At 41.4% G+C, this 13,892-nt stretch overlaps 1 protein-coding gene across 1 annotated transcript in view; it reads right to left on the bottom strand.

The window, feature by feature from the left end:
- pde5ab (phosphodiesterase 5A, cGMP-specific, b) overlaps positions 1–10,205 on the bottom strand; it is an 86,885-nt gene extending 76,680 nt beyond the window's left edge. The window contains exon 1 of the mRNA XM_086196891.1: positions 10,025–10,205. Within this exon, the coding sequence (XP_086053017.1) occupies positions 10,025–10,029 (5 nt within the window). The 5' untranslated portion in view covers positions 10,030–10,205. The remainder of the gene's footprint in view (positions 1–10,024) is intronic.
- Between the last annotated feature and the right edge of the window lie 3,687 nt (positions 10,206–13,892).

Below are 13,892 nucleotides of genomic sequence, written 5' to 3' on the forward strand. Positions count from 1 at the left end.
TGCGTCTGTGTTCGCTCATGTTAGCTTTGTATCCCTAACTGTTGCACTTGTGCTTCAAAAATCATCAAAGTGGTGTTCATTGGTGAAGATGATCATGCTGAACAAAACATGTGAGTCTGGTCAACATTTGTTCAGCATAATTTCTTCAATGATCAAAATAATTTGTAATAATTCAACTGGCCTTTGGACAAGGAAACCAATGGAGATTCTATTGTCCTGTTGGACTACAACAATACCTCATTCTTGTTATGCTAACTTCCTCTTGGAGTGCAACAATATCTCACCCTTGTGATGCTAACTTTCTATTGGACTACAACAATGCCTCATCCTTGTGATGGTAACCTCCTGTTGGAGTACAATTATTCATCCTTGTGATGCTAACTTTCTATTGGACTACAACAATACCTCATCCTTGTGATGGTAACCTCCTGTTGGAGTACAATTATTCATCCTTGTGATGCTAACTTTCTATTGGACTACAACAATACCTCATCCTTGTGATGGTAACCTCCTGTTGGAGTACAATTATTCATCCTTGTGATGCTAACTTTCTATTGGACTACAACAATACCTCATCCTTGTGATGGTAACCTCCTGTTGGAGTACAATTATTCATCCTTGTGATGCTAACTACCAGTTAGACTACCACAACGCCTCTTACCTGTGAATGTAACTTCCTGTTAGACTGCAAAAATACCTAATCCATTAAGAAAAGTGAAGTTTCAGTAACAAAATGATCACATAATTCACCATACTGTTGATCCTGACTGCTGTGAATAGCTCAGTTGGTTCAGTTCACAAAAACGACGTCTACTTCAGAGCCAAGAAGCAGATAATTAACGTGTTAGTCAGTCATGTTTATGCCGCTGCTTCTCATGTGTGTCCACAAGCAAATCTTTCAGTTCTTCTGAACCAACCCTTGACAAAACACAACTATTGTTTGGACATTTCGACCTGTGAGGACCAAAGCTGGCCCTTCCAAAACGCAGAACAAACATTGTGCATGTTATGCTTGGAGCTTCATTTTAATGTGCAATTGCGGTGCAACTGTGCAAGCCCCCGTGCTGTTGTTCTGCCTACACATATCAAGTCAGGTCATTTGTGAAGAGTAAAAAGAGGCCTCTCATTCTGGAGATTCAGGTTTTTTTTTCAGTGCAGACATCGCCATTGAATAAATGTCCTGTAGACATGTTTTGCTGGAGTCTGCATCCAACTTTGATGAACAGGTTCGATAAAATGACCAGCTGACAGACATTTATTAAAGTTAATGGTTATAGCCTCAGGGGTGGCATGGCTCAGAAGTAGTGCGGCCGTCTAGCTACCGAAGGGATGTTGGTTTGATCGTCACTCTCCCCGGTGACCATGTTGAAGTATCCCTGAGAAAGATACTGAACCCTTAATAGCTCCGGTGGGCTGGCGAAAGACTGGTGACCCATCCAGCATGTACCTTGCCTCTCACCAATTGTCAGCTGGGATAGGCTCTAACCTCCCCCCAACCCTCAATGGATAAACGGTACAGAAAATGAATGGATGGATGGGTTATAGTCTCATCAACACAAGATTTAGGCAACTATTTATAGAGCTATGGCCTTATATCACCATCTTGTGAGGAATTTAAAGCAAGACCCCACAGTAAAAAACATACCTCAAAAAAACATACAAAACTCATTAAAAAGTTTTGTGTAGTGCCCATTTTGGCCAAAGGCAGCTCTGGAGAGAGTATTTTGTTTGGTTCAGACAATTTTAAAGGATTCTTTGAAGGTCAAGATTGTTCATAGGGTCAGGGTTAGGCCTTTAATTTTGATGGTTAAGGTACTGTGCTAGAGGTAGGTAGAAATACAAGTGTGTGTGTGTGTGTGTGTGTGTGTGTGTGTGTGTGTGTGTGTGTGTGTGTGTGTGTGTGTGTGTGTGCGTGTGAAGGGCTGGAATTCAAGTATTCAATTTTACCTCTCAAACTCAAATATTGCTGCCACACACTTTGTAGATGATGGCTAAATAAAATTTAAGTTTTAAAAGAATTCTTCAGGACTATTTAAGGCCTATTACTCAATTTTCTGTCTGACATCTTTTCATTGAATATTGAGTTCCACCTGGATCATTGAGATGGGCAGTCCTTGAACAGCTTTGGGCATTCATTGTGTGAGGGTTTTCATGCTTCACTTCTATTTTAAGTGACAGCAGCTCACTGGAGAAAAATCAGGCCAATTTTTGGGTCTGCTTTGCCTTTCCTGACCTTTAGAGGGTCCATTCAAGCCTGTGCTGAACCAGTGTTGCCAACTTAGTGACTTTGTTGCTATATTTAGTGAGTTTTCAGACCCCTCTAGCGACTCATTTTCAAAAAAGCGACTAGCGACAAATCTAGCGACTTTTTGTGGTGTCATTGGAGACTTTTGGAGACTCTGACGTTAAAGTACGTATCACCTACTCTTCTCAACGAGCAGCGTGTGCTGCCCTGAGCCTCTCCCCCGTCCCACAGCACTCAGTCCTCACGCGTCACAGCAGTCCCTCCCAGCTGCAGTCAGAGGAGACGCATGACCTCCTCTGCATCCAGACTGCAAATGAATCACGCATGTGCGAAGCCGGCGCTGGTTGATTTTCATTTTCATTTAGATTTAGATTGTACAAAGTGTGTACAAAATGTTACAGTTAAAAGGTTAATGTGTTACTGTGATTTGTTGTTGTTTAAAACCAAACAAAACTTTAAAAAAAGTAAAAACAAAAACAAAAGCAACCAAAAAAAAACAACCCCTCTGCAACTCCGCAAAATTGTCTCAATGGGGTCATTTATGCCATAGTCATTTATATTTGGGGTGTTTTTTACTCACTTTTTGTCCCTCACACGACATTGTTCCTCTTCCTTACACCGTCCATTACAGTTTGGCCAATTATGCAAATTAGGTGATGACATCATTTAGCGACTTCTAGCAACTTTTAGGACAGCCAATAGCTACTTTCCTTACTGAGGAGTTGGCAACACTGTGCTGAACTGATTATCTGCAGAAATTATCTCGGAATGTGAAGGCTTTATACAGGGGTCAATGGTGGTTTCTGACCAACACAGCACTTTCATCAATCTCTATAAACAGATTCTGCATACAATACAGAATCTGTAGGCAAGACAGAAAATATTAGGACTTCTCAGTTTTTTGTATGAGAAGCTTTCAGAGGAAAAGAGATGGAACGCATTGGGCGAAGCACAAGGTTGGAAAAATGTATGTCATCTCAAAAAAGCTGTTGTGGTGGTTCTTAACTGTTAACTGAGCATAAATTGGCAACATTTGAAACAATCAGCACATATTTGTTGTCTTTTAATGGAACACGAACATCTTAAGTTGCCACCTGAGCTGTTAAAGTTAAGTGGCAGACTGAAAGTAAAGTCTTGGACCAGATATTCACTTGCTACATGTAATACTGGCATTTGTTCCTAGGGGCCAAGTCATCAGACGAAGCTGGTTGCACTGTTTAACTAGCAAATACACCGGTGCCCATTGGTGCACCAAGCTCCATCAAGGAACAGAGGGTTCTCTGATTGTTACATCCATCTGTGACTTAAAGTCCTGTACTTACCTTCGGATCAAATAAAATTTGTTTATAAAGCACATAAACAACTGAGGTTGACCAAAGTGCTGGACAACTGAATGATGACGATTATAAAGGGCTGTACAAAAGACAAAAAGACAAAAGAACATACACGGGGAACTGACACCTGCCAACTTTTATGTTTTAAGATTGGCCTTGAAGGTGATTATAGAAGAGGAACATCTGACTGAGGAGGGTAGGCTGTTCCACAACTTTGGGGCCACTACTCCCCTTTCCTTGTAGCCTAGGCCGGGGAACCGTCAGAAGCATCTGGTTTGAGGATCTAAGAGTTCTTGGGTTGGAAAGGGGGGGAAGTAGGTTGCAAACGTATTGGGGATCCAGGCCATGCAGCGTTTGAAAAACAAATAAAAGACCCTTAAACTCTGTCCTGCACTTGACAGGGAGCCAATGAAGCGACACTAATATGGGCATGATGTGTTCTCCTAGTGCCTGTTCTGACAGCAGAATTCTGAACCAACGGCAAATGGGATAGAGATGTCTGGCTCATACTTAAATAAAGTGAGCTGAAATAATCCAACCCAGAGGTAATCAAGGGATTGGTAACTATTTTAAAGTCAGAGGGGAAAGAATTTATATAGGTTTGGTGATGTTTCTTAGTTGGAAAAACACCAACATCTTATCATGATAGGGAAATTCCTGATTTGTGTTTGTTTTGCTAAGATTTACATCCCCAAAGTTGATTCATCTATTTGAATTGACACATTTGAAATGCTTGATGCAGTCAGTAATGATTTGTGATTGATTTAGAGTAGGCCCTGCGACATACTGGCAACCCATCCAGGGTGTACCCCGCATCTTGCCCAATGTCAGCTGGATAGGCTCCAGCCTCCACTGCCACAACCCCTTAATGGATAAGCGGTATAGAAAATGGATGGATGGATGATCAAGAGCAGTTACCCATTGCTTGTTGGAGTAAACAATTAGCAGATAATCTGCTAAGCTGACCCGTGATGTCAATGTTTCCACCGGCTATGACAAAGACAGCATAAAGTTCAATGTATTATGAGATATACTTGAAATAGTTTGCAATGATAGCATGTATGTATCATGATTTATCCCAGCTGGGTTGTTTATTTTCTTTCCAAATCTCTGCCGACCATAGTGGAGACAGTGCAAGGACATACCAAGAGACTGAACAGCTTATATATGGCCAGTATTATCTTTGAACTGCCTAGCATGCCTGTGATATACAGCAGATGTGCAGAGTTTGCTGCTAAAAAAGAAATGTATTACACCAAGGAGACAACTGCTCTGAGCCATGATACACTATCAATCATACACCTTCCTCCTCCACCTTCCTCCTGTGGAGCTGATTCTGTTTATTCTCACACATTCATAGATTTCTTGAATTTATTTCCAAGTTAACATAAACGCTCCGGCGCTGTCTGGTGACTGGTTCAACTCTGCAGCACAAACATGTCCTAGATTCTACACATTAGCCAGCTGGTCAGGCTCTGTCCTGCTGTTACAGCTCTTAAGGCACACCATGGAGAACACGGTGCCTTTACAAGCCACATTTCATGACATTTAGGCTTCTTTGGAGCTGAAATCAAAGAGGTGTTGAGGTGAGAAACACAGTTGAGAAAACTAGTGCTTAATTTGTAAATCATAAGGTGCCAGAACACAAAGTACATATGACAGCTCAGGGATGAGAGGGGGGCACAGGTCCCAGAACATATTCAGAAAAAATGCTGAAAACAACATACAAATGCCCACTTGCCATACTGTGGGGCTTACAAGCCTCAATTTCAAATAATATCCATGGTATAAATGTTATGAAGATAATTAACAATTATTTTAGGCTACTCTGCGCAGCACAGGCAAATGCCCACATCACCACAGGTGGCACTTACAGTATGCCGTCAGCAATTCATTTCTCAACAGGTCTAACTTGTGAAACAAACAGAGCTCACAATGAATCACACAAATCTTCCATTATTATTACGGTATTTAAAGACTGGCACGGCGGCCTATTAATAGACAGTATGCTCATCATTTAGTTGTCCAAAACACCCCACATCACATGAGACCCAGCTTGGCTAGCTGCAGGTGATCCTGGCTAGCTGTGGCGGTGCTAGCCTCCTGCTGCAGCTGATTTTGATAATCAACATGAGCTCTGCAGCTGCCCTCGTCGCCGCATGTGGCTTTTCTGACTCGTTTTGAAGCGTCATGCAACTCTTCCTTCTTTTATAAAAAGAACACAACACATGTTGGCGTTGAAATAGTGTCTGTTTTTTCCTCTCTGCTTGTTCCTCAGATGAAGCGAATTTCAGAAGTTTTATTTTGTTTGTTTTCTCTGTGTCAGGGGCGTGGTTTGTTCGCATCAGTGCATCAACAGATCCCTGACCCTTTCAAATGACGTTAAGGCTTAATAAACAACATTAAATTCTTAGGATTTGTTCTGTAAATTAATATATGCACATTATCATTTTATGTTAAACATTTTTAAAACGTCTTCATATATATATAAAAATATGAGAGGTACCGGATTTGCCCAAACAACTACCGGAACAAAGGGAGGCCAAAATTCAGAGGTGCCGGATCTTGCAGGATCCGGCTCAAATTAACCCCTGGAGAAAACTCCTCCTGAGCCTTTTTTCCAGGCATGGATAAAAAAGGAAACTTTTTAGGAGTGGTGTCATGCTCAGGCTGACACATTCAGTGGATGCTAATAGAGCTAAATCAAGTGTACAACAGCTTTTCCACATCTGTTAACTTCATTCCCTCCCTCCCTGTTTTTCTTCTACATCTCAATCAATTTTTTGAGGTATTTTTAACCAAGTATGGTTTGGAATAGTTTATTGCTCCTGAATGGAAAAGTCAGGATGAAAACATGATGCAAACTTGGCTGCATCGCTGTCACCTCCAGAGGGAATAAATGACTCACATAACCTTAACAGAGACGGCGGTGACCCCTCTCAGGGAAGAGAAGAAGATACGACAACAAATCACAGTAAATGTGAAAACAAACTCAAATTCATGCCGACACTTGCTCATTAACAAACATCACACTCTCTCTTTCTCTGCTGAACATTCTCTTGTTTTTTCTTTTCATTAAGCAGTTGTCATTCCTGGAGTGATGAAAAGCACATGGCCTTTGCTTACATGTTCCCATTATAAAGTAATAACTTTCAAGCAGGGTTTGTAGGACTAATCCAAATCCAGCCAGAGAAGGACCATGAATCACACTGTTACCCTGAAAGGGGTTTCTCCCCTTGCAGCAAAAGCAAATATATCCCTGTACACACACACACACACACACACACACACACACACACACACACACACACACACACACACAACTGTTCACTGTGTTTATTTCCTATGAGGAGCAAGAATTATAGCAGGATAAAAACCTTTTTGGTTTCACATTTGACCAACACACTTGTTTGCTCAAGCTGCATGATTGGTTTTGTTTAAATTACTGAAAGCTGGAGAGATGCAACACCCAGCCTTGATGAAACTCAGCCTCATAGTCTTGACAATCCTGCCAACCGAAAAATGCCATTGAAACATGACCTCCCTCACTGAGTAACATGACAGCCCCTGAGCTGTAAATTGATACAATAACCAGAATGTACTTCTATTGCGCCTTATCCCAAAACATTTTTTCCTACCGTTGAATAAATGTAAATTATATCATAGTATTTCTTATTGAATCACTTCATACTCTACCTTAGCTACGCCACCCAGCTAACAAATACTAGCTACTTGTGTGTGTTGTTCAGTGGTGATACTGTCGGTGAGTGATGGAACAGGAATGTGGATGTATTAAATCACTCATGTCACACAAGGCTAGTTGCAAGCTAACATACTATGTAGGCAATTCAGCTGAGCTAACGCCAAACATGTTCGCGAACCTCTACGTTAACATTCACATTTGGTTGCTGCAGTGTATCTGTTCTCATGCTCATCAGACATATTTGTAAAGATACACTTGAGGGGAAGGAATGACATTTAGTGCATCAGATCATTCTTTAATGTTTGAGTCAAATAAAAATGGTTTAAGTCCCAAAGCCATGGTCCAAGCCAAATCTCGAGTAACATATGACCACGGTTTCATATTTAAACTAAAAAGTGCATTTTCCCTTCAAGTACTCACAAATAGATGTCATTTGCCTTCCTGCATCACTTCTTAATTACTTCAGAATGCAGAAAGAACCAGCCACATATATTTAGCTTGACGCTAACGGAGGCTGACGCCAAGCAATAACATTTGTAATCCACATTTTCCTCACCCTGCCATATTCTCAGTAGTCCACAAATCTTTAATTTGCACTAAAAAGAAACTATGACAAGAGACCAAGCTTACATCGTGACTCCTGACAAACTATTCATTGTTCTTATAAGATATATGGCAGCCTGATGAGTTCAGCATTAGACCATACAGAGGATTAACCAGTAACCGCAGAAATAAAGGAAATAATGAACAACGCCATCAATGCTCTAATTAAGGGTAAAGCTGCTAAGATAGGTGTCACTTTGCTTCACACTCTAGAGACACAGACAGTAGACATAAAGACTCAGAATTACAGCAGCCCTCCGCTCCACATCCACCTCCCAGATCATTACAGCAGAACTCTGCACATAAACATCTCTGATCCTACGTACTGAAAACAAAGCAAAAAGGCCCCTTGAGATATTTCCGCTGTATGGCAGACAGAGAACAGACCGAAAGAAAACAGACGCCTTATATAGTCAGAACAAACTCATCCTCAGGCTGAAGTATCAGATAATGTGGGATGCTGACATCACTGATAAGCCACCAGAACTGATGAGCTGCTTAAGAGGAGAAGAGGGAAAATGTCAAGAATCCTGAGCTCAGTGGAAAAGAATATTGGTCGGATTACAAAAGCCTGATGTTTATGCGTGCAATGATGAAAAAGAGAGAAAGACATCTGACACAAAATGAACAAGAATGGGAATTAAGTGCAAAAGATAAAGCAGACAAAAACCTGACTGACCAGTCAACAAGCCAAAGTCTCTGCTCCCCTCAGCTGATGGGGTCAATCAGATAGTCCAGTCTCAAAAAATTGCAGCAAAAGGTGAGGAATTCTTGGCTTCGGCAGTTAGGTTCCGTCCTCAAATTCCTGGATCAGGTTCAGGTTCAGTCCAACAAGCTAACCGTGACTAGCGCTGCCCAGTACAGGCTCTACAGACTCTGGGATCTGCACAGACTTGTCTTATAAAGTGACGGTATGTGTTCATTTACATTAGACTGCTGCGTGGGTGGACAAAGGTACACGTGAAAAAATACACCAGCCGAAGCCAGGGGTGGGGGGTTTGCCAGAATCTGAGAGTTGACACGCTCAGTCTGGCAGATATATAATGAAGCCATGCTGCAGGGGATGAATGGCGGAGACATAAATGGGGTGGACATAGACTGTGCGAAAACAGGCCCACTCATTCATACTTAAATCAACAGCATTTTGCTTCTTCTTGACTTGATCCACTGCTGGGTCTATACAGTTCAACTTTAAAGTGATATTCACCAAACATGTGTGATTTACCTTGCAATGCATCACTATTGGACCTCATGATTAGACATATCTCACAACACATGAGTCAAAATGGGATTTTATACTGCAATACGATATATGATGTGATGCATATTGCAATAATTTTAATGAAATTCCAAATATAGTCAAAAATATAACTTGCTGTGCCACCTGGGTAGTTTAATAATATGAATCACATACAAGCGATAAATCAACAGACAAATCCAGTAGTTTCCTTTGACATTGCTGTTCCAGTTTATTCAAAATTACAAAGATTCCCAGTTGAACACTGTTACTGGACACAATAAATCTAGTTACCATAACATCAAATTTGTTCTTGTGGTCATGGGAGGCAGTAAGCTGCAGAGCAACATCTATGGGAGTATTTTTTATAAATGTATTAATACTCACGCTGAAATATCACTACACTTTTGTGGAAAATATATTGATTTAATGATGTTAACATACAGTCCTCATTAGGTATCTTAAGCTCACACCCATGTTTTTTTTCATCACTGTTTGATATCTTGGTTACGTCAGAATTTAGAGAACACTGGTCATAACAACAATTGGCATGTAATAACACACATGAATATGCCAGAATAAGGACAAGCTATGCTTTCAGAAATACCAATGACACACGTGAGTGCTATGTTGAAGAAAAAAAATTAAAAATGACACAAACCAGAGGTTTTAGCAAAGGCCAGATTGAACGCCAGTTTAAAAAAAAACTTCCTCCTGTGTTCACATGCAGCAGTGGTTGGTGGAGAAAGTGCTACCTTTGGGTGATTCACCAATGTGACATGAACTACAGTTTACACTTGTTTACTTCATCTTTGAAACACCTCACATTCCAAACTCGTCAGCATACACACGCAGTTCTATTCTTGGCCGGGACAGCAGCCACCATCCATAGCACTACTCACCCCATGTCAGTAGAAAAGTCCCTCTGGCTCTGTTGAACAGCCCTTGCAGCTTCAACATGTATGCCCAGATGAGAGTCCACCAAGGAGGATTCTACCTCTGCTTTCTCCCCTCTCTTGTTACTCCCTGTTCTTGATTTTAGCAAGTGAGATTCATAGTAATTGCTCCCAATGTCCCACACCAGGGACCTCACCAGGCTCCCGTGATACATACCCCAGCTTTCCTACAATCATTCTCCTCCCTCTCCTCCTCCCCCTCCTCCTCCTCCTCCCAAGCCTAGAGACTGAGCAGAGCACGAGGCTGCCCCCATCCTTCCCTGTCTTTGACCTCAGAGTCATGAATCTTAACCTCACCCATGTGGTCCACAACAGTTATCTGTACTTGAAACCAGCAAGACTCTCAGTGAGGCTCGAGTATTATTGACACAACACTACAATATATTTTGTGCAGAGATCTCAAAAGTACATGCATTACTCAATAGAAGTACAAATATATGTGTGTGGGGGGGAGAAGAAGTACTGAATCAATCTATATACTTTAGTAAAAGAAAGGTGCAGGCTCTTAAAAGTGCTCAAAAATACAAAGAAAAAGTGTTGCAACATTTAAATTTTTGAACTTCATTTTTTATTTTCTTTGTACAATTTTTGGCTTTTTTTTAGTCCTTTTAACTTAGAGCCACATTAACCATTTAACTGTTCCTTTCAAAATTCCCTGATTATAAACTCTGTCATAATTTCTATTACAGAATCCATTCCCTTATCAAATTCTTCTATTCTGAGCTTTATTTTTATTTTATTTTTTAAGTATTCAGCTTTTTTCAAATTTGTTTTATTAGCTAGAGCTAGCTCGGTTACATTACATTCAACTATTGAAAACAGGCGAACAGTTCCTTAATATTTTTACAAAATTGCAATTTGTATAAGCACATTATAGTATGTGAATGGGATTGTGATATCCCAGAATTTTTTTTTTCAAATTTAAAACTTTAAAACATTTTCTGAGACTTTAGGATGAACTTTAAAGATTTTGTTGGTCAAAGTCAAATGTTAAGGTCACCCTACATGCGATATCTCAGGAATTCCATTAGGTAATTTCTTCAAATTTGAAGCAGTAATCTACTGGACTCAAAGATGAACCGAGAAAATTTTTGTGGTGAAGGTCATAAGTGAAAGGTAGCTGTCACTGCACACAATGACAGAACAATACCCCTTTCACACTGAAACATGTGTGTCAAAACAGGTTTTTGGACCCATGTTTGCTCGACATTAGGGTGCATTCAAGCTTCCAGCAGACGCGGGTCTGAGCTCTCGCCATGGACGCTGCATGCCTGTGTTTTTCTCTATTGTACGTCATTGCCCCGACAATGTCATCATTACACAAAAAGTGCACCATGTCTCCAAATGCCGGTGATGTTCCCAGAAATCACTGTTCCCGTAAATCACAGAGTCCTGTACGGTTCTGGAAATCTGCCGCCGCATCTCCTCTTCACCGCAGATGATGAGCAGTTCGTGGACTTCACGATCTTGCCAGTGCACTGTCACGATCATAAAAACAATGTGCAAGATTGCTTTACAAGTTGTTTATAATCACGGTTGCGCTTGTGCAGTTCCCCAATTGCTGTTGAGATAAGTCAGACCAGCTGATTGGTAGAAAAAAGCATAAAGGACTTCTGCTCAGGTATTTATAGTATTTATTTGTGTTCTCAGATGGTCTAACAGGTCCATACAGTAAGATGTGTATGCATCATCAATATTTGCATGCATCTACCTCTGCTTTCAAGTGTGTGTGTGTGTGTGTGTGTGTGTGTGTGTGTGTGTGTGTGTGTGTGTGTGTGTGTCCACCTGTTCATGGGATTAAAGCAGCTGGGGAAAAAAGGGGCTTTGCTTCAAACGTAAGTGAAGGTTCAGACACAAAACACTTCCAGGCAGGATGGCGATAGAACTAACAACTGCCTCTTTCAGCTTTTCTCCCTTTAGTTGAGTGGAGATGAAACGAGCCACCCCTTTGACCCCATCTTCTTCAATAACCTCAATTCAAACACTGAAATGAGTGATCTGCCATTTGAAGTGTCACTGTAGCGTCTATTATATTTTTGGTTTTTGATTTTCAAATTACAATAAATGTTAATGCAATAAACAAATAATCACAAATAAAAATTTGAAGTGAAAGCTGTAAAAAAGCCATGAGATCTGTTAGATTCGTCGTTAAAGTGAAGATCTCAAAGCTAGACTTGGACTGCACAGATCTCAGACAAGACCCACAGAGGATGCTGCAAGTGGGGTTGAATGGACCTTCACACCCTGCACACATTGGAGGGAATGAAGGATGTGGTATTCCTTTTGGAGGTTATTTGACAAGGCTATATATATTTTAAGATTTATTGTGAATGCCTTGTGATGGTAATATATTTCCTGGAAGCACAAGGGGGGACAAGACCATCCCTTGTATCAATGTAACCCTAAACAAAAATAGTTATGACCAATTTCATTCCCCAGGGTTCTGTCTTATGACCCTTTCTGTTTCTCATCTCAGCCTGTTCCAGTCACTACAGATTCTCCCCAGGGTTTTGTCCCAGGGCCCCCTCTGTTTGCAGTGCCAGCCATTTCCAGTCACTATAGGTATTCTCCAGGGTTCTGTCCTAGGGCCCCTTCTGTTTCCAGTCCTGGCCATTTCCAGCCACTACAGGTGTTTCCCAGGGTTCTGTCCTAGGGCCCCTTATTTTTTTATCATCTGTATCCTTCCACTGTCAAATTCAACATAAATCTCCACTGCTATGCAGAACCTTCATTCATCTTCCCACCAGCCTCCCTTGCTGATTGTCTTCTAGAAATAAAATTCTGGTTATCCTGCAACTTTCTCACACAAAAAAGTGATATAACTGAAATCTACTTTGACAAAATCTGACAGTTCCTTTGTCCCAATTGACAACTGCTCCATTTCCCCCTCCTCTCAGGTTAAAGGCCTGGGTGTCATCCTGAACAGCCCATTCCAAGTTTACATCAGTAATGTCACTCGCATTGCATTTTGCACTGGTTACCTCCTGTGTTGACTGCTGTAACTTCCTTTTATTTGGTCATCCTTCCAAGTCGCTACAAAAACATCATCTAGTCCAGAAAGGGTCCAGAAATTTACTGCTTGCATTGTCAACTCAGTGAAATTGATGATGAGCAGGTCACGGACTTCACGATCTTGCCAGTGTGCTGCCATGATCAATAAAAACGATGTGCAAGATCGCTATACAAGTTGTTTCTAAACACGGTTGCACTTGCGCAATTCACGTTTGGGTTCCCCGATTGGTGGGAGTCCCCAAGCATAGATTAATTCAGGTAAGATCATACACATCGTACCATCCATCCATCGTCATCTTCCGCTTATTCCTACACATTAAGGGTCGCGGGGGGGCTGGAGCCTATCCCAGCGTCAATGGGCGAGAGGCACCCTGGACAGGTCGCCAGTCCATCGCAGGGCCAACATAGAGAGACGAACAACCATTCACACTCACATTCATACCTACGGTCAATTTAGAGAATCAATCAGCCTTGTCCCCAAATTGCATGTCTTTGGACGGTGGGAGGAAGCCGGAGTACCTGGAGAGAACCCACGCAGGCACAGGGAGAACATGGAGACTCCACACAGAAAGATCCCGTGCCTGAGCCGGGACTCGAATCCAGAACCTTCTTGCTGTGAGGCCACAGTGCTAACCACTGCACCACCGTGCAGCCCCCACACATCATACCATTTTTTTGAAAAAAAGGAGTGAAATAGAGTCTCGGAGACATCAACAGGAAGACTGATCTTATGGCAGAGGCCAAAACTTTATTGAGAGATGAGTGAGCAGCTCTCGCAGTGCGGCCCAGTCTGATTATTTTT

This window comes from Aulostomus chinensis, chromosome 24 (assembly GCF_037954235.1).
Source record: "Aulostomus chinensis isolate RoL2024-O1b breed Wild chromosome 24, RoL_Achi_v1.0, whole genome shotgun sequence".
NCBI lineage: Eukaryota > Metazoa > Chordata > Actinopteri > Syngnathiformes > Aulostomidae > Aulostomus > Aulostomus chinensis.